Here is a 27,384-nt window from a genome sequence, read left to right on the forward strand (position 1 = left end):
TTTAACTTTCAACCCAGGATCATTGCCTTGGGGTGATCTTGGATTTCTGACCTCAAGGACGGGTATCCCATCACCGAGTTGGGCGGTGATTTGAGGAGTGAAGGTGATTTAGGATCACCGCCACGTAGGATCACCGTGGTGCAATCAAACGCGGTGATCTCATCACCTCCACCCATATCACCCTTAATCCTGGGACGATCATCCTATACCAAACGCCCCCTTAAGGGCAATGAGGTGTTCCAGGCCCTGAGGCAATCTCGTCAGCTTGGGCAACATGAGATCACTAATGTTTCCAATGATGTAAGGTCTCCCAGCCATTCCAGCAGTTTGGCTAGATTGGTGTAGGCCACTCTCTTCAGTGATCGAAGTGAAGTTAGGTGTTTGAATGCTCTCTGGTACATTAATCAGCTCATCACAAGATTCAATTAACAAGTCCTCAAGTTTGGTATGGTATTGCAGTCCCTTCCACCCATCAGATGATACACCATAATGCTTAACCCGCAGTCTCCTAAGAAGCAAAGATTATGAAACTAAGGATGATGGGCACATTTGCCATCTTAATAATGGGCACTTGTTGAATGAGCAGGTTCCGAGCTCTACAATGAGCTTTGGGAAATCGAAGCGCGGTATTACGAGTCGTGCGATGCACTGCGGGCTCCTCGTGAATCCATCTTGGCAATTTTTCCCTTCGTTAAATATCAATGTAGGGGCAGGGCTCTTTCTCTAGCACTAGTCTGTTGTCGCCGATTCCGAACCGACGTCGGAGTGCAGCTCGGACAACCCTGAGGTCGGCAAGAGACAAGCTGAGCAAGGTGGTTGAGGTGCTGAATGCTGGGCTCCTCTAAGGATAGCCCGCAAAAAGTCTACTTGTCGAAGAGTTTCTAGTAGGAGACCCTCCGATGCCTAAGTCAAAATAGAGTGGCAACATTATGGAAGGAAGAAAATTCAGCAGAGTGTGGTTATAATATCACGTAGTGCATATCTGAGCCCCCTGAACTATCCTTTTATATAAGAGAGTCGGATTTATCGTCACCAGGGCGGCATAGCGTGCACCTGGTGCCAGGCAGCTGTTAGTTGTACGGCTTTGACGTGGGCGGCATACGATACTAACCATGCGCCGAATGAAGAGCTACCACAATGGCTAGTTGCTGTCCCAACGATCGTCTACTAGAATTGTCAGTCCTTGTCGGCACATGTCAATGGGCTCTTTGATCGGGGCCAAATCCATTCACCTTGGCTTATGCCTAGGTGATGGAGAGGTCGGTCTTGTCCGAGATCAAGGTGTCCAATATTCTTTCCATCACTTGCCTCTCACTTCAGAGGCTAAGAACAGAGCTGTTGTTAGAGGACAATAAATGTGTTGGTTGGTCTTCTCAAAGGGGCACCAGATTCGGGCCATCCCGAGACGTCATCATTGCAAGGCTATCCTGCGGCTTCATCATTGTGGGGTTGTTCCGAGATGCCATTAATGTGGCAATCTGGCGGATCACCAACACCATTATGATTCATCCATCCTTGCTCATGTAGAAATAGACCTCATCCGAGCTCAACATTTTGTGGCTCATGAGTTCACTTTTAATCTCATTGGTCCTGATGACCGGGTGACCAACCCACATCCTTTTTGGCTTGGATTGTATGAGGAGACTCTACGGGTGGGTCGAGGCTTCACCTCTGTAGAGCATAATAAGATGTGAAACAGTAGTAAGAAAAATCTAAAAGTGTGGCCGTTCATGTTATTTTAAGAGGTTGTATGCTAGTTTTGAGGAAAAGAATAATTAATAATGCGGTAAGGAAAAATAAGCAAGGTATCCATTACTTCAGTGCAATAACAATGAGGACCATCGGTATCAATTGAAAGTGACGAAAATTTAAAAAAGTGCTACCACTACCGCCTTAGCATGGGTACCATAGAATACCAAAGCCTCATACCAGTTCCAATAAAATGAGTCGAGGATATTTCCAAAGAATACCAAAGCCTCATACCAGTTCCAATAAAATGAGTCGAGGATATTTCCAAGACACTTTGAACGACCAAAATGAAGAAAGCTAATAATTGAAAAAAAAGCGGAAGCGCAGCGACCCAATGGAATACCATAGGAGGCATGCCATTTTATGTGAGCAACTATTTGGTTAGGCGGCTGCTTCTTTTTTCTTTTCTTTTCTTTTTTTTTTTCCTTTTTTCTTTTAAGCTAAAGCAGATAATTCATACAATTTTAGTACAGACCATCCAAAAAAATTTAAAAAAACAATACATTGCGAAGCACTCTAGGCAGCTCCCTCTTCCCAACCCACAACGCATCTCCAGGGTCATTGGCCACATACGAGGCCATCCATTCCGTATCTCCGTTGGCTTTTCTGTATACATGTATGGCTCGGAAAATCACACCACCACTGACTATGGCCCGGATATCTCGGAATAGGGGGTGACACTCGCACACCGCCTGTATATCCCTGAATCCAACCGATAACTGTAGTCGAGTCACCCTTAAGCATAACTACTCTAGCCTGCAGCACACACTGGACATAACCCAACCCGGCCCATGCTGTCCTTAGCTCGGTCCTCGACACCGAGGTATCATAGATTTAGCAACCACCAGCAACAACCACTTGGAGTCCGGATCTCTAATAACGAAAGCCAACGCCTCTTCTCGTACCATCATCTAGCATGCATCCATCGAAGTTGGCCTTGAGGAAGGTTAGACAGTCTTTTCAACAACATTTTGAAATAAGAAATGTTTCCAATTATTGCACTTGTATTATGTTGATCTTAAAAAGAAGCAAATGCAAAATTGCACTGGTTTTCTCACACACGCAATGCAGGCATATATTAAGTAATGGAAATGGAATGAGAAAAGGGACTATCAGTTCCTTTCATTTTGAACAGAGCATATGTTGATCTTCTAAAAGCGTGATATGTTCGGCTTGAAATAAGGACGACGTAGTAGAAAGTTGCAAGGAAAACATCAAACAGAAGGAGAAAGTAAAAAAACCATGTGAAACTGGATGTGGAGAGACTGGTGGCTCTTGACTCCACTGATACGAATGATCAACCACAAGCACTCAATCTCTTTAAACTTGAATAAATGCATTTACGAGCAATCTGCATGAGGCCCCATGGTTCCCATTATGCATAAATCACATATTTTTTTGCTGACTAGACAAGAACATGTGGATGCTAAAGTATCTTAAGGACATATAAGAAACAAAAGGAACTAAATTGAAATAAAAAAAGAATTGGAAAAAGTGATTTTTGGGGGAAAATAAATGGAAATGAGACAATGGCCACACTAATTGGTATGAAAGCATTAAATTCAAGTCACAGCATATATGCTGTATGGCCAAAATGTTGAGCTATCCAATGGTACGAACATTATGCTTGCATGGTAGAGATGAACATGTGGTTAACGTTAGAAGAACAGAGTTAAAAAAGGAGTACATTAATAAAACTAGTAAGTTTCATCAAAGTGATTGAAATCTATCGCAGGTAGGTCTGCGCAACTAAAATTGAATGTGTAGGTGGAGAGATCCAAGAACTAAAATGTACATATAGAAACCTTGATGGAAGTAAATAGAGGCCAGCACATACATCCCTTGATCAATGTTGTATTAGAGAAAAATAAGTATTCAAAGCAACCAAACAAAAAACTACCTTAAAGGCCATTCATTTGAGGACCAGTTAGAAGGTGTGAGGTCGTCATTAGAGACCATAATGTCAGACTGGTGGCGGTAAGAAGATGGCAGATTTTTGACACCTCTGTTGTGTGCATCGAGCTCCAAGCTGCATGGGAGGTTGTTACCTATGCGAGACAGGTGCTGGGCGCGGACAGAATCCTCCTCGAGGGAGACTCGATCATAGTGATCGAGAGGATCCGGGGTTGGGGAGGTGCTGAAGGAGAGATGCCGCTGCTCCACGACATCCGCAGTTTACTAGGAAGATATGACTCCCACCAGGCCACGCATGTTTACAGGAAGGCAAACGGTGCTGCTGACTGAGTTGCTTTCTTTGCTGCTCACTACGCTGAAGGATTTATCTGGATGGATCATATATCTGCACCGGAACCTCTATATAGTCTTTTATTTTCTAACTTTGTAGACCGCATTCGTATCTGTACGGTGAGCCACCGCTGAAAAAAAATCTAAAAGTTTGGCCCTTTGGCTGCGAGACACCCGCATGAATGTTTGGCGTTGGAAAATGAATTGATTCTTAAATTACTATTAAATGTTTCCAAGTTGATACCTCCTGCTGATATAATATCTTTTAATTTGTCAAATTATAATTATTTATTTAGGTTTCTCTTTTATATTTTTTATATATTATCTTTGACCACCTGAGTTCTGGACGCTCATTTACACACCTGGCTAGGCGCTAGCAAAGCCCCTGCCACCCATCAGCTGTGTTCAGTCATTTTAAAATATTGAGAATTGTATTAACATGGTCGGGCACATAGCACTGTCATTAGAAACGACAACATCCAAATAATTACTTTGGCTTTTAACCTAATAGTTCCCAGACAAAACACTACATAACAGGAGTCGTCAAGAGCAAAGGCCATTTAACAAAAAAAAAGTCTACCCTGAACAAATAAATAACTTCATGGTAAGAAAAATAAAAAAAAAGGAGCAGAGAATCACCTTTTTTACTTAACATCAACTCCATGAACTAAAAATTCATCTGTGTAGGTGACAGGAAATTCCAAAGTCTGCTCATCTAGAAACACATCTCTGAACTTTTGCCGTCTATCAGTGACAATAGCATACTTTCCACTCTGCACGCCAGAGACGAGCTACAAACTTACACATTCCGGAAAAAAAGGGCTACCATTAAACCTACTCATAACCAGTTGTTTATAAGTGGAAGTATTTCTGCTAAAAGAAATTCTATTTAGCCCTCTCATTATAGGTATAAGGAGCATGACAAGAATATCAAACAATAAATAGACAGAAAAAATCAATCTCTACGGGCTACTCCTCGTGAGTGCTGCCAATAAATTGCGAAGAAAAATGGCAATTTTCAAATCATGAACACAATAACAACGCTGACTTTTCAGTACTGAAAAAACTAATTGATGCATTATTAGAAGAAAATACAAATAGCAACCTAATTTACCACTCAAATGACATTTCGTATATAATTAGTATTATGATTCTCTTTACTATTTTTTCTGATTTACTCTGTGTCTTAATTTTTTTTTTTGCTGTTCATCTAAATTCTCTTTTCCACGGAAGAGCCTCTCCCCTTTCTTTTCTCTGTTGTTTTTTTTCTCTATGGGTGATGGACCAAGAGTCTCTCCTATAGTGGAACATCTCATCACGGAACTCTATCCAATCTTCGGATCAAACAGACCGGATGATGACATGCGGAATCCTTTGATGCAGACACCTAAGCGAACCCCTTTCCGACATTTACCGTTCGAAGACACCACCGGGCTTTCCTTTAATGTATTGTACAGATTATTATTATTATTTTACGCATGAGATGATTAACTGTCCACCTAGTGGAATATGGGGCCTTTGGAGCTAACTTTATATATTCAATATATAAATACGACCTATTTCATGCACGTATTTTTTATTAAAATAATAAATTAATAAATATTAAAAACTATTATCTATATCTTTAAATAATAGAAATATAGGCAGCTAGTGTGGCTTGATGAGCTGTCAATTAATAATTAAGAGATTTTTTGAAATTAATTAATTGAGGGTATTCTCAATATATAACAGAAAGAAAAGACCACTCAACAGGAAAGAAAATCCTAAATTCATCGAACACTCCATGATCCTCTCTCTTTTAGAAAAGCCATTCAATATCTTCATGAACAATTGGATGTAGTAGAATTATTTTTCAATTAGGGTAATTTTTTAAAAAATTAAGGTGAAAGCTCTGTTTCCATTCTCTGGTCCCTTCCTTCCTCTTTCTTCTTGTAAACAGTTCTCACTATTAAACTTCAAACCAATTTTATCATAAAAAAAGAACAAAATTCTTGTCCAAGTATAGAGATGGAAATCCTATATTCCAATCGCTAACATATACATGTCAACTCTATTTTTCAAAAAAATAATCTAATCTTATATAGTTGAGAGATAGAATGAAACTTTTTTCTTTTCCTTCCTCTCTTCCATTCAAAACAAAAGGCCTTCTGTATTTGATCTTCAACTCTCTAATTTTATAATAGATTTCTTTGCCAATTCTTTAAAGAATTAAGAAAATATATCTAAAACAAAAAATCTCATAAGGTATTATTGGCAAGGGTGACATGATGATGGAATTTTTGTTGCCTATGACCATGACTAAGGGTGTCAATGGGTCGGGTTGGATCCTTGACCATGCTTAATCCAATTCGACTTCCGGTCAAGACCTCTTGACCCTTATGATCAAGACTTCTTGATCCATACCTCCAGGTGCTTTTGGGTCACCAATTTGATCCTAACTTAATATATTTTTTAAGAGTTAATACCTCTTAAATTCATGCTCATTATCAAATTTAGTACTTACAACTCTTATTAGTTATTTTGCAAAATGATTTAATCAACTATAGTCTATAGTGTCAAGAAAAGACTAATTACTCAAAAATTGTTATCAAAAACTTAACTCAGCCAAACCTAAACTACTTCGACTATCTACCCTTATGATCCAAGTTAGGTCAACGCTTTGACCCGTACTCGATTCTAACTAATAAACTCTTGACCCAAATCTAATGCAAATATAGTCGGGTCAGGTTGGTTTGTTAGGTTAGGCCAATATTTGGCATCCTATTGGTGATTTGCCAGTACACCAGCCAACATAGGCAACAGGTGGATGTGGAAAGTGTGGATGTTAGCAACACATGGAGAGGGAGAGATGGCAACAACAATCTAGCAATATCAACCATAACAGCCTGTAGGAGGTTGCCGGCAATGCAACGCATGCACCCTTGAAAGTTACCAACAAGAATTAATGAATGGAAGCAATGAAATGAGGAAAACCTGTATGCACCACCATCTATAGGGAAGCAATGTCCAGTGCCTTTGTATCAATCTTCAGAGGTTTGATTATCGAAAAAGAGAAGATTTAGTGAATGCATCTCTAGTTTCTGCACTTAGCTTGCCCAATGGGTTAAGTCCTACAATTACAATGCTTCGACTTGGAGCTCTAGCTCAACTTTTACAATCCCTAGTTTCCTGTTTACTATAGCACTGTAGGAATGCAAAGCATGATGCAAGTGATAATTAAGAATGGATCCAGGCATAAATGGATCAATCAAAAATCTAAAATTTGATACAAAAAAAAACAAATTAATTTTCTGCAACATAATGCTGAGGAGCTAGTTCTCATAACCACAAGGGATCTACTCTTGTTAGGTTACGAACATAGTTTTGATTTGTTTGAACCAATTCATAGAAGATGATGAAGTTCAACCTGCTCATTTAACCCGTGCTGGTGCTAACCCTATCAGTCTAGGGCCTGCAACAGGTAGCAGCGCTGCCAGAACCAGTCCGGCCGGAGTCTGGTCAATTCAGCCACCACTCCCAGTCGTCAGTGCACCACATGTCTGGTCAATCACCGCTCTCAATACCAACATTCAGAGTAGTCTCGCTAAAGTCGGTGTACTCAGCGAAGCAATCTCGGTGGGATGGAAAACGGCGTACCCCAAGCCCCCATTTTGGCAAAGACTCCATCTAGAGCCTCTCACCTATTTGCCTCGTGGAGTCTCCGCCCTAGCAAGATGCAGACCTTGATAGGAGAATTGAGGAACAGGGTCGGCAGATCCAGGCCCTTAGAGGTCAGGTTTCAAGGGCAAATAATGACCTCAACTTCTCCTCAAAGCCTCCTTTCTCCCAGCAGATCATAAAGGAACCATTTCTACCTTGGTTCAAGATGCCCCAAGTGAAGCCATACGATGACACCACCAATCCCCTGGATCACCTGGAGAGCTTCAAGGCTCTCATATTGCCACACGGAGCCACCGACACCGTGTTGTGCAAGACGTTTTCTGCAACCTTTTGCAAGATGACTTGGTTTTGGATCTCTAGGATTTGGCTTGAATCTATCCATTCCTTCGAGCAGCTCTTCTGCCTCTTCGCGGGACACTTTGTCTCAAGCCGAAGGCGGTGCTGCGGCTCGTATGCATTGTTCGACATCGAGCAGCAATGAAAGAGTCCCTCAGGAACTATGTCAGCAGCTTCCATGCAGCGATGCAAGACCAGTCGATCGCGATGAAGAGTGGTCTACGACCATCACGCATTCTCTTCTCCCTAGAAAGCACTTTTGGCAAATTTTATCGAAATGCTGGCTCATACAGACAAATATGCGAATGCGAAAGAAGCCATGGCCTCCCATTTTGAGGCTAGTAGTGGGAGATCTCCCCGAGGGGCCAGGAGGGGATGCGAGGAGCGGAAGGAGCCAAGGGCTGCCTCACCTCCACGCGAGAGGGGCTAATGGCGGTCCAAGAGCCTTCCTCAAAACTTTGGAAAGTACACTCCGCTCTCCATCCCGAGGGCCCAAGTCATCATGGAGATAGAGGGTCGAGGCTACCTTCGCCCTCTGCATCTGATGAGGACCCCGATAGGCAAAAGTGACCAGAAGAAGTACTGTCGCTTCCATCGGAATTACGACCATGATACCAAGGAGTGTATCCAGCTTAAGGATAAAATCGAAACACTCATTCGGCGTGGAAGACTGTAATAACCCCAAATTTTTTCTTTTTTATATAAAAAGGGATAGAATAGTCCTTTAAAATTGATATAAGGGGTAAAATGGGAAGGAATCAAAAGTTAATGGCATAACTGTAGATCCGTTGAAGTGGCAAGGGCAAAATGGGAATTTTCAGAGTTTGATTTGACTTAAATGGAGGTTGTCTGGCGGTGGGTTGGCTGAGAAGAGGAAATTGAGACAGAGAGGGAGAGGAGGTCTCAGGCGTGGAAACAAAGAAGGAAAGAAAAAGAGAAGAAGAAGAAAAAGAAGAAGAAGAAGAAGAAAGAGGGAGGGGATTCGAGGTGCAAGAAAGCTCCGGTTGCGCTGCCTGCTGAAGGAAAAAGTGTAGATCTCCTTCCCTTCTACGCAAGGACCCAAGTTTCACAAGAAGAAAAAGGTAAATACCCATCCCTACCTAGTATTCTAAAGAATTTATGCTATAGAAAGGGTAGATGATAGTTGTAAAGGGTGTTAAAAGGGGAAGAATCGGATTTCGACAAATTTTTCCGGCACTACGAAAAAATCGTGTCAAAGTCTCAACTTTGGCAAATTATTTAGGGGGTCAAACGGCCTCCGATAGTGATGCATGTTATCTTTTTGGAATTCCCTATGAGTGTAGAATGTTAGGTAAAAATTTCATCAAATTTAGAGTCTGAAAAGTGGATCAAACCCGGGATGAAGTAACCGGCTGTCGGTCCGGGTTACTGTTCATCCGGGTGGAAAATAGGGGATTTCATGCTATAATAGGGTATTAAGCCTAGATCAAGCTAAAAGGGATCTTGTACTCGTGCAAGGGAGTCCCTAATACACATAAATGATGAGTTAATTAATAGAAAAAGAAAAAGAGAAAGAAAAGAAAAGATTTAGGGAACGGGGGAGTTGAATCAATTAAAGTTTCCTATATTATAATTGGCACGTAGATTATAGCCCTTGATACAAAACTAAATGTATTGTAAATGCATGTCACAGTTGGGCAAGAAGCTAGGGAACAAGAGGAAGAAGTCCCCTGCTGCCTACTGTAAAATTCTAGAGGCGTATCGAGGCCGTGCCGGATTGGCAGGTGAGTGGGAGTCATGTACTTTGCACCATGAGCTTCCTTAATTCATTTTCATGAATGTCGCCAAGTGTGAATTGATTCCACTTGAGCATATTGATTGATATTGTAGTAGATTTCTCTATAATCTTGATTCTCCATGCTTGATTATTCTGTACATGCATTTGAGGAAACATTGAGAGGAATTTCGAGGGGTTGATGAGTAATCAAATTGGATCTGAATTGTGAAATGATTTCTTTTGTAAATTGATTTCATTTCCTCTATTTCAAAGACTTGTAAGTGGTAACCTTGATTATACTCTTTTATGAGTAATTAAATTGGATCTGAATTGTGAAATGACTTCTTTTGTAAATTGATTTCATTTCCTCTATTTCAAAGACTTGTAAGTGGTAGCCTTGATTATACTCTTTATGAGTAATCAAATTGGATCTGAATTGTGAAATGACTTCTTTTGTAAATTGATTTCATTTCCTCTATTTCAAAGATTTGTAGAGCCTTTTTAGTGGTATATTGAGTTGTATTGCACTTCCTTGACCCTCACTCCTAACCCTGATGTTAGTTTATGATTGGGTCATGATCAAGTGAGTGGTAGTCTTGATTATACTCATTTTTAGTAGAGTATTGGGAGGGTGCATTATGGCATTTATGCATGGCTTGATAGTATCTGCAGGACACCTATAGTCGATGGGGTTGAACATCGGCCTTTGTGCACATAGTAGCCTTCTGGGTGGGCGGAGCCCAGTCCCTTCCTAGGGGGGACACGGCCCTAGGCGTAGGATTGGCCAGTCCTACGACTTATATTCTGCTTGTCGCCGGGCATAGTAAGACCCCGCGAGGTGCAGTATGGCTTTCCGCGAATGTAGAATTCCCGCGAGGTGCCGTTTAGTATATAGATGTGAGATGGATTTCTGTTCTGGATACTGGCTTGCATTTATATTATCGATATGGTGTCTTATCCTGCATATGCATGTGACAGTAAGGAGTTGTTGCTGGTTCGCCTGGGGCGTAAAACCCACCTCCCGACAGCTGTCTAGTGATGATTTCAGTATATTGACACCTGATTTGTATGTTCCAGCATTATGATCTGTTGAGCATATTCATGAGTAGCATATATGTTTACTTGATTATTCCATATATGCTTCAGATGAGTTGATATTGATTGTGGTGATATTGATGATTTACTCCATATTCTCTATGTTGAGATCATGTTCATCTTGTTATTGCTCTTGAGATTTCACCTCGAGCCATGATTATATCTGGTCTCATGTGCATAGTACTCTCTACTCCACTCACTGAGTATTTATATACTCACTCCCCAGTTTGGTGTTTTTGATTTCAGGGCAGGTATTGTATAGAGAAGAGCAGGGTTAGAGATTGCCTGCTAGCTGTGCCGCTCCATAGTATAGTATAGTATAATCTAGATAGAGGTTTATACCTTTTGGTGTATTATAAACCTTCTGTTGTATATAGTGTATAGTTATAGTCATAGATCCTGTTGTGGATATGGGTTTGACCATGGATGGATTGGAGAGCAGGTATATATATATGTGCAGATCAGTTGTATGCCTGTGATGATACATGTGTTGTCTAGGTTATATTGTGACAGATTATGTGATTGCTGCTCTGACAGGTAGCGTTGTTGTATGTAATGAGATAATCCTGACAGGTCACCATAGGAAAGGTGATCATTTTGTGCATACATCATGCCAAAATTTTCAGAATTTATTAATGATTGATAGGTAATAGGGTTCTACGTGGTGGCTGGTGGCCTTATGCCTACCCGCACCCTAGGACCGTCGCGACAGCCCACCGGGAACGGGGCGGGGGTCGTGACAAAGCTTGGTATCAGAGCAAAGGTTAAGAAGAGTCCTGTCAGAGCAATAGGGTGAGTCAGGATTAAGTATAGGATTATACTATGAAGCATAGGGTTTTTCTATATGTTATTTTATGAGTCATATACAATTCTGTAAAATATATTTGGGGATGAGACTTAAGAGTTCTTTTTGGCTCTACTTGAGAAAAAAATTGTATATCATTCAGTTTACAATCAAGATTTATATTTTGACAGAAAGTCAATTAATAAATTCGGAGGATATTGATCAGAGTTGTGTAGTGAAAGTATAGTGGATCGAATCAATTTAAATTGGTCAAAAATATTGACTGTGATGGGAGACTAGATTTTTCAATAATGAAGATTTGTGTTAATAAGAGAAGGTGAATATTGTAGATTCTCAGATTTATTATGATATGACTATGTGATCTCTTTGATGGTTTTTGCTATTTTACTATGTTAAGAGATAATTTATGTAAACTCATCATAAATTCTTGACTGCTAGGTAGCCGTAAGCAACATGGAGGATGAAAGAGAAATAAGGGCACCTTCTCCGGACCCTGATAGCCAATCAATTTCACAAACTACTCCACACTCCATAGCAACCCAGGCAGATTTAGCAGGAGTGTACCAGTTAATAGCACAACTGCTTGAGCAATAGCAGCAGATGCAGTTAGCTGCCCAACCTGTACAGCCGATAGAATCCTATTACGAGAGGTTCCGTAGGCTGAATCCACCGATGTTTAATGGTGGGTCCGATCCCATGATAGCTGAGGCCTGGATCCGGGAATTGGAGAAGATGTATGAGTTACTTCAATTTCCCGAGGAGGTAAAAGTCAAACTAGCTACCTCCATGCTAAGAGGGAGTGCTGACTCTTGGTGGATTGCTATGGAGACAGCATATGAGGTCAACGGAACGGCCTGGGGAGATTTTAAGAGAATATTTTATGCTAAGTACTTTTCGGACTCGGTTAGGCAAATGAAGCAGAATGAGTTTTTATCGCTGACTCAGTCCGAGCATATGACTGTCTTGGATTACGTCAATAAGTTTGATGAGCTGGGTCGATTCTGCCCCCAGTTCATGGAGGATGATATGAGTAGAGCCAACCGGTTCGAACAAGGGCTTAGACATGAGATCAGGTCCCGGACATCTTCACAGTTAATTACCAGCTATATGGATATTTTGGACAGAGCCTTGAGAGTAGAGGCTGAATTGAAAAGATCTGATAGAGAAAGGGCTGACCTGATGAGATCCAGATCAGACAGAAGTCAGAGTGGCAGGCCATGGGATTTCAGGGGCACTCCAATTCAAGAGAAGCCCAGGGTCCGCAATTACTCTAGCAGATCCCATAGTGGAATCATCAATATCACCATAGCAGATCCCAGAGCCCGCACTTACTCTAGCAGATCCCATAGTGGGCCCTATATGAGGAGAGCGAGGGCATGTTATAGTTGTGGGCGGACTGGACACCTGGTACGTGATTGCCCATACAAGAGGAGGAATGAGCTCAGACCTCCTGTACCTGGTGACCAGAGGCCAAGAGGTAATGCTCGAGTTTTACACTGACCTACCAAGATGCTAGTGCCAATGACCGGGTGGTAACAGGTATATTACCAGTCAGCTTGATTGATCCCTCTATTTTGTTCGATTCTGGCACTATGCATTCCTTTATTTCAGTTAGTTTATCTAGATAACTATACTGCATACTCGAGGAACTAGAAGAATCACTGTGTGTTCCTACACCCCTATAGAACAGTAATTGTTGACATTAGTGCAAGAATTGCATAATTCAAATAGGGGTAGGAGAGTTAGTGACAAATCTTATATAACTTGACATGCAAGATTTTGACATCATTTTGGGAATAGCTTGGAGGTCTCAGTACCACACTCATATTGACTGCTACAGTAAAAGAGTGATATTCTAGATACTTGAAGAACCAGAGTTCTTCTTTCAAAGCGATGCACCCGTATAATGTAATTCATCATAATATTAATTTCTGTCCTGAAAGCTAGGAAGGCATTAGAAAAGGAGTATAAGACTTATTTAATCTGTGTAATGGATACCTGAAAGGAGACCAAATTAGAGGATATTCCAGTAATGAATGAACACCCTGATGTTTTTTTTTCAGAAGATCTTCCTGGTTTGCCACCAGAGAGAGAGATTGAATTTGCAATTGATTTGATTCCCACTACCATACCAATCTTCAAAAACCCCCTATAGAATGGCTCCAACTGAAATAAAAGAATTAAAGAAAAAGTTGCAAGAATCGCTTGATAAAGGCTTCATCCGACTTAGTGTGTCATCTTAGGGAACCCTAGTATTGTTTGTAAAGAAGGAAGATGGAAGTTTGAGGTTATGTATTGGTTATCAAGGATTGGACAAGGTAACAATACAGAACAAATATCTTCGGCCCTATATTAATGAATCTTGTAAGGTGTATACTGATCATAAGAGTTTAAAATACCTTCTTACCTAGAAGCTACTCAATATGAGACAGGAAAGATGATTGGAATTAATAAAAATCATGCCTTGTCTATACACTACTCTCTGAAAAAAGCTAATGTTGAGGTAGATACACCGAGTTGAAAAACTTCTGGTAGTATTGCTGCTCTACTCACATCCGAGAAAAGCTAATGTTGTGGTAGTTGCACTGATCAGAAAAGGTGTTAGTGATACAAGAAAGGTTGAGGATAGTGTTTAGTAGGCAGAAGAGCTACGCAGATATCAGAAGAAGAGATGTGCAGTTTGGCACGGAAAATCATGTGTTCCTAAAGATCTCTCCTATGAAAGGAATAATGAGGTTTGGAAAGAGAGGCAAGCTTAGTCCTAGATACATTGGCCCCTTTGAGATATTAGACAAGGTTGGCACTGTATCTTACAGATTAGCACTGCCTCCAAACCTCAGTCATGTGCCTTCAGTATTTCATATATCTATGCTCCGGAAATATGTGCCAAACCCATCCTATGTGCTGTCAGTACAGGAAGTTACAGTAGAGGGAGACCTTTCTTATGAAGAGCTTCCTGTAGCTATCCTTGATACTCAGATCAAGAAGCTAAAAAAAAAAAAAATAAGGAAATATGTATGGTAAAGGTCCAATGGCACCGGCACAATGTTGAAGAATGCACTTGGGAGTCGGATCAAAGTATGAAGAGCAAATACCCTCACCTCTTTGAGTAATCAGATAATTTACCCTTTTAAATTCGAGGACGAATTTTATATAAGGGGGGGAGGATGTAATAACCCCAAATTTTTTCTTTTTTATATAAAAAGGGATAGAATAGTCCTTTAAAATTGATATAAGGGGTAAAATGGGAAGGAATCAAAAGTTAATGGCATAACTGTAGATCCGTTGAAGTGGCAAGGGCAAAATGGGAATTTTCAGAGTTTGATTTGACTTAAATGGGGGTTGTCTGGCGGTGGGTCGGCTGAGAAGAGGAAATTGAGACAGAGAGGGAGAGGAGGTCTCAGGCGTGGAAACAAAGAAGGAAAGAAAAAGAGAAGAAGAAGAAAAAGAAGAAGAAGAAGAAGAAAGAGGGAGGGGATTCGAGGTGCAAGAAAGCTCCGGTTGCGCTGCCTGCTGAAGGAAAAAGTGTAGATCTCCTTCCCTTCTACGCAAGGACCCAAGTTTCACAAGAAGAAAAAGGTAAATACCCATCCCTACCTAGTATTCTAAAGAATTTATGCTATAGAAAGGGTAGATGATAGTTGTAAAGGGTGTTAAAAGGGGAAGAATCGGATTTCGACAAATTTTTCCGGCACTACGAAAAAATCGTGTCAAAGTCTCAACTTTGGCAAATTATTTAGGGGGTCAAACGGCCTCCGATAGTGATGCATGTTACCTTTTTGGAATCCCCTATGAGTGTAGAATGTTAGGTAAAAATTTCATCAAATTTGGAGTCTGGAAAGTGGATCAAACCCGGGATGAAGTAACCGGCTGTCGGTCCGGGTTACTGTTCATCCGGGTGGAAAATAGGGGATTTCATGCTATAATAGGGTATTAAGCCTAGATCAAGCTAAAAGGGACCTTGTACTCGTGCAAGGGAGTCCCTAATACACATAAATGATGAGTTAATTAATAGAAAAAGAAAAAGAGAAAGAAAAGAAAAGATTTAGGGAACGGGGGAGTTGAATCAATTAAAGTTTCCTATATTATAATTGGCACGTAGATTATAGCCCTTGATACAAAACTAAATGTATTGTAAATGCATGTCACAGTTGGGCAAGAAGCTAGGGAACAAGAGGAAGAAGTCCTCTGCTGCCTACTGTAAAATTCTAGAGGCGTATCGAGGCCGTGCCGGATTGGCAGGTGAGTGGGAGTCATGTACTTTGCACCATGAGCTTCCTTAATTCATTTTCATGAATGTCGCCAAGTGTGAATTGATTCCACTTGAGCATATTGATTGATATTGTAGTAGATTCCTCTATAATCTTGATTCTCCATGCTTGATTATTCTGTACATGCATTTGAGGAAACATTGAGAGGAATTTTGAGGGGCTGATGAGTAATCAAATTGGATCTAAATTGTGAAATGATTTCTTTTGTAAATTGATTTCATTTCCTCTATTTCAAAGACTTGTAAGTGGTAACCTTGATTATACTCTTTTATGAGTAATTAAATTGGATCTGAATTGTGAAATGACTTCTTTTGTAAATTGATTTCATTTCCTCTATTTCAAAGACTTGTAAGTGGTAGCCTTGATTATACTCTTTATGAGTAATCAAATTGGATCTGAATTGTGAAATGACTTCTTTTGTAAATTGATTTCATTTCCTCTATTTCAAAGATTTGTAGAGCCTTTTTAGTGGTATATTGAGTTGTATTGCACTTCCTTGACCCTCACTCCTAACCTTGATGTTAGTTTATGATTGGGTCATGATCAAGTGAGTGGTAGTCTTGATTATACTCATTTTTAGTAGAGTATTAGGAGGGTGCATTATGGCATTTATGCATGGCTTGACAGTATCTGCAGGACACCTATAGTCGATGGGGTTGAACATCGGCCTTTGTGCACATAGTAGCCTTCTGGGTGGGCGGAGCCCAGTCCCTTTCTAGGGGGGACACGGCCCTAGGCGTAGGATTGGCCAGTCCTACGACTTATATTCTGCTTGTCGCCGGGCATAGTAAGACCCCGCGAGGTGCAGTATGGCTTTCCGCGAATGTAGAATTCCCGCGAGGTGCCGTTTAGTATATAGATGTGAGATGGATTTCTGTTCTGGATACTGGCTTGCATTTATATTATCGATATGGTGTCTTATCCTGCATATGCATGTGACAGTAAGGAGTTGTTGCTGGTTCGCCTGGGGCGTAAAACCCACCTCCCGACAGCTGTCTAGTGATGATTTCAGTATATTGACACCTGATTTGTATGTTCCAGCATTATGATCTGTTGAGCATATTCATGAGTAGCATATATGTTTACTTGATTATTCCATATATGCTTCAGATGAGTTGATATTGATTGTGGTGATATTGATGATTTACTCCATATTCTCTATGTTGAGATCATGTTCATCTTGTTATTGCTCTTGAGATTTCACCTCGAGCCATGATTATATCTGGTCTCATGTGCATAGTACTCTCTACTCCACTCACTGAGTATTTATATACTCACTCCCCAGTTTGGTGTTTTTGATTGCAGGGCAGGTATTGTATAGAGAAGAGCAGGGTTAGAGATTGCCTGCTAGCTGTGCCGCTCCATAGTATAGTATAGTATAATCTAGATAGAGGTTTACACCTTTTGGTGTATTATAAACCTTCTGTTGTATATAGTGTATAGTTATAGTCATAGATCCTGTTGTGGATATGGGTTTGACCATGGATGGATTGGAGAGCAGGTATATATATATGTGCAGATCAGTTGTATGCCTGTGATGATACATGTGTTGTCCAGGTTATATTGTGACAGATTATGTGATTGCTGCTCTGACAGGTAGCGTTGTTGTATGTAATGAGATAATCCTGACAGGTCACCATAGGAAAGGTGATCATTTTGTGCATACATCATGCCAAAATTTTCAGAATTTATTAATGATTGATAGGTAATAGGGTTCTACGTGGTGGCTGGTGGCCTTATGCCTACCCGCACCCTAGGACCGTCGCGACAGCCCACCGGGAATGGGGCGGGGGTCGTGACAAAGACTCAACCGGTACGAGAGCAATCAGTAGGACCAAGGAGTGCCCGCTTTGGCCTTTGATCCATCGCCCCTAGAGTCGATCGACAACTATCCAATAGCAGGCATCATCAACACCATCGCTAGCGGTCCCACCGAGGTCCCAAATGCATTTGACAACTAAGCTCCCCAAGAAGCCCAGGCTGCTCCGAAGAGACGACACGTAAAGGATATCATCACCTTCTCCGATGTTGACCTAAGAAAAGTACAGATTTTTCCTGATGTCACTGTAGTTATTTTTCTTGCCATGCAAAATATGATGTAAAGAAAAGACTTGTTGATAACGGAAGCTCGGCCGATGTGTTATTTTACAGTGCTTTCCAAAGAATGAGGCTGCCAGCTTAGCAGCTTTGAAAGGTCAACATTCCTCTGTTCGGCTTCTCGGAAGACTTAGTTTCCGTAGAAGGAGTGATTAATCTGCCAGTCATCGTGAAACAAGAACCCCGAAGTAACACTTTGAGGCTAGATTTTCTCGTAGTTCAAGTTTCCTCGCCTACAATGTGATCCTAGGCCAACCTGGCTTGAATGCTTTTTGTTGCCCAGATAGACAACCCAAGAGGGGGGGGTGAATTGGGTTTTAAAATAATTTAGCTATTTAAAACATTTGTGGATGACTAATTAATGCTTTAGCATGATGATTAATTCGTTACTATGTGCTGTGAATGAAATGAGAGAAATAGAAAGAGACAACCAATCACAAACACAAAGTTTTTATAGTGGTTCGGAGCTAACCCTTGCTCCTACGTCCACTCCCCAAGTCTTACTTGGGAATTCACTATAACCCCTTGGATTACAGCCGGTTGTTTTACAAGCTCACAACCTAACTTGTTGTTTTACGAGTTCACAACGAACTCGGTCGGTTTTCCCAGGCTCACCGACTAGAACCAACCCCGATTGTTTTCCCGGGATCACAATCGAACCCTTACACGTTGGTTTTACACTCGGCTTACCAACCAACCTCTACACACTTGATTCAATCCCCCGATTGAACCAAGCAAAGATAAGATGTAAAGAAAAAGGACAAACAGAAAAACAAAGCTTCTCAAAAGCAGATAAATAACAATATAAACTGAAGAGAGGTTAGAAGCCCTCAAACACGTTTGAGTTGGAGTTGAGTAGGGCTTCTTGAACTTCGGGTCTCCTCTTGAATGTCTGGTCGACTTGAATGCAGGAGGAGTCTTCTTTAAATGCTGGGAAGAGGAAGTTGGATGGAGTTAATACCGCTCTTCCCTCTTTTCGTTGAAAACCAACTTGCAGAGAATGAAAGCTTGATCTCTTTGAATGGAATGGTGCTTCTCTACCTTGCTACAGTCCTCTGTGGCTATTTAAGCCATCCTCCACGGAAACTAGCCGTTAGAGACCTTTTTCTGCCCGTTCTGCACACTCTGCACAACCTGACAATATGTCCGTTGGGGTCGGAGTCGACTCGCGCGATCCGGAGTCGACTCGGCTGTAGCGGGAGTCGACTCATGCTTTTCTAGAGTCGACTCGGCAACTGTTCCGGATTTGAATTAAAGTCGCCTCTTTGACTGGGAGTCGACTCAACTTGACCCGGAGTCGACTCGCCAACTTCTAACTTGGCATTTTCGGAGTCGGCTCATTTCATGAAATCCACAGAGCCAATTTTCAACATGGCCCACTCGAGTCGACTCGACAATCCTGGGAGTCGACTCGGCGCTCAGAGCCCGAACTCCCGATCTTCTTGTCTTTTGGCTCGTCCAGTCTTGGAGTCGACTCGGACTGTTCTGGAGTCGACTCGGCTCTCAGTTTCCGAAACATGGCCTTCTGCCTTTTTGGTGTAGCGCTGCCTTGGGGTCGACTCGAACTGTCTGGGAGTCGACTCGGCTCTCAGAGACAATAATTCGGTCTTCTGTCTTTTTTTGGGGTCGCGCTGTCTCGGAGTCGACTCGCGTATTGCGGGAGTCGACTCGAATCTCAGAGTCCGAAAACGGTTCTCTGACTTTTGCCTTGTGTTCCACTGAGAGTCGACTCTCACTTTCTTTGGAGTCGACCTGCCAACCATCGGAGTCGACTCGCGTTCCACAGGAGTCGACTCGAATCTCAGGGTCGAAAAAACGCTCTCTGACTTTTCTGTCTGTAGCTTCTTGGAGTCGACTCATATTACTCCGGAGTCGACTCGCGCACTTCAGGAATCGACTCGTTGACAGGTTTTGAGTTGATGCTTTCTGTTTGTCTGTCTGTTCTCAGTTGGAGTCGACTCGTAATGGTCAGGAGTCGACTCGAGCCCGTGCCAGTGATCCTGATACGCTTGGAGTCGACTCGTAATACTCTGGAGTCGACTCGAATCTCAGACTTTGGTTCAATCTGACTTCATACCTTATCCAAAATATCTTGAACCAAGTCTAGAAATACTTAGACACGATTTTCACTGAAACACTTAATTGAATTCATTAGTAAACATAAGATATACTCAAATGCTTTGAGCTCATCAAAATCAAATAGGGGTTTTAATCAATCACTCCACAATCTCCTCCTTTTTGATGATGACAAAACTTTGAGTATATGTAAAGTGAATTGCTCAATAAACAAGGAAATAAAATCCATAAATGAATTCAAATGTCTGGTAATTTAATATATCCAAGCTTGAAAGGTGTGAAGCAATAAATTTTGGAGTTAAAGCTCCCCCTTTCATTTGGAATTATATAAGCCTTCATATTATGCAATCAATTGTTTGGCTTATATATATAATTAATGATTTAGCTTTCTTAAAAATTTAGATTCTCCCCCTCAACATATGCATTCTACTTTGTTTTGATTCTCTGAATTTCCTTTTAATGCATTGAAGTTTTTGAACTGAATTTTTGGTTTTTAGAGGAAAAATCTGTCAATTTATTCTTGAGTTGGATTCAACTAATCTCCGAATATCCCTTGAATAGATTCTGGAGATTACTCCATTAGGAGCCCCAACAGAGAGATAATGAGCCTCGAGGTACCAAATCCACTAAGAACAAATTATGTTTTAATTTTCATTTTGATTCCTTTTATGTTGATTCCATTTACATATCTATTAAATATTTCTCCCCCTTTTTGTCATCGTATCAAAAAGGAGGTAATCAGAACACACAATCAATCATAGATCAAATGGCACAGAATTGCAGAAAATATGGCTACTCATTGTATTGATTTGTATGTAAATACATTTGAGAATACAATAAGTAAAGCAAAACAATACATGTCAACACAAAAACAGCTAAGGTCTCCTCGAGGATGTAACTCCTCCTCTCGAGGATGTATCTCCTCCTCTCGAGGATGTGTCTCCTCCTCTCGAGGATGTGGCTCCTCGAGGCATGCGCTCAGCGAGTGCTTGGACCGCATTGGTGACGTGCTCTAGCTGTCGGATGATGGCCGAGGTGGCCCTGCTATGCATCGTGTCGAGCTCGGTCACCGACTTCTGAAGTGCGTCCAGCTTGTCGATGAGCACATTCGACAAGCGCTCGGCCCCCTGAGTAGTGGTGCTCATGTCCTTCCGGATGTCATCGCGCATCTTCCGAGTGATACCCGTGACCTCACTCATGCTGGAGAACTGAGCCTGGATCAAGCTCCGGACATTGTAGATCTCTTTCCGTACATGGGCCGTCATGTCAGTCACGGCAGTCAAGGAAGGGACCAACTCAGAAGATGTGGGTGCAGGAGTGGGAGCAGGCACTGAACCTCGGAGCTCCCAAAGTAGATCATCCCGCAGGTCTCTGACAATCTCCTGCCGCAACTCCAGGAGCTGCTCAGGAGCGATCCGGACCTCCATGGGTGGTGGAGCTGAGGAGGAGGGTCCGGCTGAGGTGGAGGGTACTGGAGTGGAAGGCTGAGTGGGATAATCAGAGTCTGGGTCAGGACTAGGAGAGTGTCTGGTGGTACGTGTGGAGGTAGAAGACTTCCTAACCCATGTCTCCTCGACCTTCCGAAACCCCATCCTGTGTAGGGTCCCCGGACGCATGCGATCTGTCCATCGCAATGCGCGAGAGGGTTCCCCCTCAGGAATAGGGATCTCGGCCTCCCTAAAGATAAGGGTGAACAACATGCCATAGGGGAGGGTGAGCCTAGGTCTATCTAGTGGCTCACATAGGTATCTATATATCATCTTGGGAAAGTTTATGGGGGTATCCCGGAGAAAGTAGTACATGAGGGCTAGGTCCCTCTCAGACACAAAGTCGAACCGTCCGGTCTTTGGGAACAAAGACCGAGAAATGATGCTCAAGAGGAGCCGCATCTCAACTGAAAGTGAGCTGGCGGACACCTCATCTAAAGAGGACTGGGGTGGATGCCCTAGAATGGCCGTAAGGGCCTCAGTCCTATCTTCGGGGTGGGTGGGAGCCACCCCTAACTGTGGAAGGTGGAGAATTTGGGCTATGAAATCCTCGGAAATAAACAGTGGGACACCGGCTACGGTTCCCTCTATTCCCCCATCCCCCCTATGGACAGTACCATAGAACTCTCTAACCAGGCCAGGATATGTGGGGAGGTCTAGGGAACAAAAATACTCTAAACCCTGGGCCCTAAGTCTATCTCCTATAGTGAAGCCCTCCCGGGAGAGATAGTCGAAATCGACGTATCTTCCGGTGGAGACCGCCTTCCCGGCACACGGCCTCGAGGGAACGGCCCTTGGCGGGGAACGAGCCGGAGGTTGCGGCCTCACGGGGTCGTTCCGAGCCTTGGAACGCCGCTCGGCACCGGTCGCGGAATGGGGCCTCTTCCGGCTTGGGACAATGGCTTTGCGAGGCATGGTTGACCTAGAATGGGATGAGAAACCTAATGGACTATGAAAGATCGACGGAAAAAGACCTAGGGGCGGCCGGAGACGATCTAGGAGTCGGCTCTAGGGTTTTGAACAGTGGCGGCGGTGAAAATAAGTGTTTTCTAAACGATGGAGTTAGGATTAAAAAGTCGGATCCCGACTGCGAGTCGACTCCACTGAGTTGCGAGTCGACTCGACCTCGAGTCGACTCCAAAATATGCGCGAGTCGACTCTTCTTATGCGCCTATTGACCTCGAGTCGACTCCTGACTGTATGCGAGTCGACCCCCCCTCTGCTGCCATCGTTCTCGAGTCGACTCCCGTGAATGCGCGAGTCGACTCCCCCTTACGAGCCGACTCTGAAACATGCTCGAGTCTTCTCGAACCCTGGCACGCACCTTAAAATCATGCTATATTCGTGCCGAATGAGGGAAAAACACTAAATTATTGCCTGATTTGATGATTATTGAAAAGAAACTCTATATTAGCTAAAATCTAATCATCAAAATCAGTGAACTAGTGGAAAATACCACTAGGATGGATCAATCACTCCTAATCCCCTCCTAAGCACACTAAATCTCTCTTCACTTAGGGGTTTTGTAAAAATGTCAGCTAATTGATCATCAGTGCAAACAAATTGTAGTGTCACATCACCATTCAGTACATGATCTCTTATGAAGTGATGTCTTATCTCAATATGTTTAGTTCTTGAATGCTGAATTAGATTTTTAGTTAGATTAATGGCACTTGTATTATCACAATTAATGGATATTTTATCTTGTTTAATGCCATAATCTTCTAATTGTTGTTTGATCTATAAGATTTGAGCACAACAACTCCCGGCTGCAACATATTCAGCTTCAGCAGTAGATAATGCAACCGAGTTTTGTTTCTTGCTAAACCATGAGATTAGGTTTTCTCCTAGGAATTGACATGACCCGCTGGTGCTTTTTCTATCAAGTTTATATCCAGCAAAGTCTGAATCTGTATATCCTATTAAGTTCAGACTAGATTCTTTAGAATACCATAAACCTATGTTCTTAGTTCCTATTAGGTATTTAAAGATTCTCTTAACTGCAATTAGATGTGATTCCTTAGGATTAGACTGATATCTTGCACACATGCAAACACTAAACATGATATCAGGCCTACTTGCAGTAAGATACAGTAAAGATCCTATCATACCTCTATATAGTTTCTGATCTACAGATTTACCTGATTCATCTTGGTCTAATTTACATGATGAGCTCATGGGGGTGCTGATTGACTTGTTTCCCTCCATATCAAACTTCTTGAGCATCTCCTTGATATATTTGGCTTGATTGATGAAGATGCCTCCTTCGGACTGTTTGATTTGAAGCCCGAGGAAGTAGTTCAGCTCTCCCATCATGCTCATCTCAAATTCACTCTGCATCAAATCAGCAAATTCTTCGCAGAGGCGATTGTTAGTAGCACCGAAAATGATATCATCAACATAAATCTGCACTAACAACATATCTTTGTTTTGCTTTTTCAGAAATAGTGTTGTATCTACATTACCCCTAGAGAACTCATGTTCTAATAGGAATTTGCTAAGCCTTTCATACCATGCTCTAGGTGCTTGTTTCAAACCATAAAGTGCTTTGTTCAATTTATATACGTGATTAGGGTATTGATGATTTTCAAAACCAGGAGGTTGTTCTACATATACCTCCTCATTAATATACCCATTTAAAAATACACTTTTTACATCCATCTGAAATAGTTTGAAGTCCTTAGAGCATGCATATGCTAATAATAATCTAATAGCTTCAAGTCTAGCTACAGGAGCAAAGGTTTCATCAAAATCTATACCTTCTTCTTGATTATAACCCTTTGCTACTAGTCTAGCCTTATTCCTTACTACAATTCCATTTTCATCAAGTTTGTTTTTATAAATCCACTTTGTACCTATAATTGGATATTCAGAAGGTCTTTCAACTAGATTCCATACCTTGCTTCTAGTAAATTGGTTTAGTTCTTCTTGCATTGCATTTATCCAATTTACATCATTTTCGGCTTCTTCTATGTATTTGGGCTCAAAGTGTGAGACAAAAGCTAGATGGTTATTTAAATTTCTAAGGGATGCTCTAGTCCTAACCGGTTGAGATGGATCATCTAGAATTAGTTCCTTAGGATGCCCGTGAGCATACCTCCAAGCTTTAGTTAGCCCATGATCTACTATAGTCTCTTGGCTTGATGATGTATCTTCAATTAATTTTTGACTGTTATCTTGTAATGTCATCTCATCAATCTTTTCTTCAAGAATTTCCGTATCATCTTCAAAATTAACTCTCTTACTAGAAGAAATATCACTAGAATCATCAAACACAACATGTATGGATTCTTCTATAACTAGGGTTCTTTTATTAAAGACTCTATAGGCTTTACTAGTTGGAGAGTATCCTAAGAATATGCCCTCATCAGATTTAGAATCAAATTTTCCTAGATTGTCTTTCCCATTATTATGAACAAAACACCTACATCCAAAAACATGAAAGTAATTTACCTTTGGTTTTCTGTTTTTCCAAAGTTCATAAGGTGTTTTCTTTATAATGGGTCTCAATAAAACTCTATTTAATATATGACAAGAAGTGTTAATGGCTTCTCCCCAAAAGTACTTAGGGAGGTTACTTTCACATAACATAGTTCTAGCCATTTCTTCTAGAGTTTTATTTTTCCTCTCTACAACTCCGTTTTGTTGTGGTGTTCTAGGTGCAGAGAAATTATGAGTTATCCCCTTTTTACTACAAAACTCATCAAATAACTGATTTTCAAATTCGGTACCATGGTCACTTCTAATAGCTATTACTGAGGTATCTCTAGCATTGGTTACTTCCTTATGGAATTTCTTGAAAACAGAAAATGCTTGATCCTTATGAGCTAAGAACATGACCCATGTGTATCTAGAATAATCATCTACAATAACTAGACCATATTTATTTCTACCTAGGCTTGTTGTTCTAGTTGGTCCGAATAGGTCCATGTGTAATAATTCTAGAGGTCTAGAGGTAGAGACACATTTTATGGATTTAAAGGAGTTCCTAGATTGTTTGCCATATTGACAAGCTTCACATATTTTATTCTTTTCAAATCTTAGCTTTGGCAAACCTATCACGGAATCTCTTTTAACTAGTTTAGATATTGTGTCCATGCTTGCATGACCTAACTTACGGTGCCATAGCCTACTAGCATCATTGTCCTTAGTTTCATTAACAACTAAGCATGGGTTGTGTTTGGCAAGATCCTCAAGATCTACAACATACACATTCCCACGTCTTATTCCTTTAAAAACTAAACTATTGTCGTTTGGGTTTGTTATGATGCATAGTGATGGTTTAAACATAACATTATAGCCTCTATCACATAATTAACTAATGCTTAATAAATTATGCTTAAGACCATCAACATATCTAACATTATCAATAAAAGTAGAAGGGGTAATTTGAACTTTACCAATACCAATGATGTGACCTTGGTTGTTGTCTCCAAAAGTCACAGCACCTCCCTTCTTAGCTTCAAGGGTGAAGAATTGATCCTTGTCACCCGTCATGTGTCTTGAGCAGCCACTATCCAAGTACCAGCAATTTTTGTTGACCTTGGCTGCAAGACACTCCTACACAAGCAGATCATATAATCTTAGGTACCCAAGTTTTCTTGGGTCCTTCATGGTTAGTCATGTTGGTTCCTTTTGGAACCCATACTCTTTTAATTTTTCTTTTAGTTTTACCTTTTCTAAAATCGCACACATTTGCTTTATGTCCTAAGGTTCCACAACAAAAACAGGTTATTTTCTTAGTTTTACTTTCCCCAGCTTTAACAAAGAAGTTACTAAGAAGTTTTTGCTTATTTTTTGGTTTATACCCTAAACCCGCTCTATTAAATACTGCTCGTTGACTATTAAGTATCATATTCAATTTTTCAGAACTATATGTAAACTTTTCAACCAAAGGTTTGTACTTTTCAAGTTCTTTAGTTAGAGTTTGTTTTTCGGTTTTTAGAATGTTTAAATCTTTTATGAGATTCTCGTTTAAGATTTGTTTATTGTTTTTAAGTTCTGAAATTTCCTTAGTTAATTTTTCATTATCTTTACTCAAGGTATTAGTCTTTTGAGTTAAGAGTTGATTGCTTGTCTTAAGTTCTAAATTTTCTTTGGTGATAGAGTCCTTATCCTTAACTAATTTATCATATTTATGTAGGTATGATTGATTAGCTATCTTTAGCTCTTTATTCTTAAGATTTATGGCCTTATATTCAATCATTAGTTCATTAAATGCATCATACAATTCATCAAATGTAAAATCTAGATGCGATTCGGACGTTACCTCATTTTCATTGGCCATGAAGCAGAAATTGGCCTTTTCTTCTTGTTCATCATCCGATGATGATGATGATGAGTCGGAGTCCGATAGGGTGGTGACGAGAGCTTTCTTCTTCTTGTATTTGCTCCCCTTCTTTAGTAAGAGACACTCAGCTCGGATGTGCCCCGGTTTCTTGCACTCATAACACCCAATCCCCTCACTTTCCCTTTCCTTACCTTTATTCTTGCGGTAGGAATTTGAGGGGCCTCTCCTTTGATGAAAGGACTTTTTATTGTTGATGAATTTTCTGAACTTGCGCACTAGAAGAGCCTCATCATCATCTCCCTCATGATCCTCTTCTTCACTGCTGCTACTGCAAGACAAGTCCTTGTTAGATGATGTAGATTTAAGAGCTATTACCTTTTTCTTATGGGAGGACTCCTCTTCGTTGTGTTGCTTCATAGTTAGCTCGTGAGTCATTAGGGATCCAAGGAGCTCTTCAAGTGGAAGCTTGTTCAAGTCCTTGGCTTCTTGGATTGCCGTCACCTTGGCTTCCCATGATCTTGGTAGACAGCGAAGAA

The 27,384-nt window shown here is 41.1% G+C and overlaps 1 protein-coding gene across 1 annotated transcript; it reads left to right on the forward strand.

Moving 5' to 3' along the window:
- The first annotated feature begins 12,227 nt into the window (after positions 1 to 12,227).
- On the forward strand, positions 12,228 to 13,127 carry LOC120111481. The gene has a single exon (XM_039128537.1). The coding sequence runs from the start codon at positions 12,228 to 12,230 to the stop codon at positions 13,125 to 13,127; it is 900 nt and encodes a 299-aa protein (XP_038984465.1).
- Positions 13,128 to 27,384: the final 14,257 nt, after the last annotated feature.

The sequence above is a fragment of the Phoenix dactylifera genome, chromosome 8, assembly GCF_009389715.1.
Source record: "Phoenix dactylifera cultivar Barhee BC4 chromosome 8, palm_55x_up_171113_PBpolish2nd_filt_p, whole genome shotgun sequence".
In the NCBI taxonomy this organism is placed as follows: Eukaryota; Viridiplantae; Streptophyta; class Magnoliopsida; order Arecales; family Arecaceae; genus Phoenix; species Phoenix dactylifera.

Bases quoted from the DNA above. Each gene is read 5' to 3' on its own strand.
- LOC120111481 (XM_039128537.1), top strand. From the start codon at position 12,228: ATGCAGTTAGCTGCCCAACCTGTACAGCCGATAGAATCCTATTACGAG.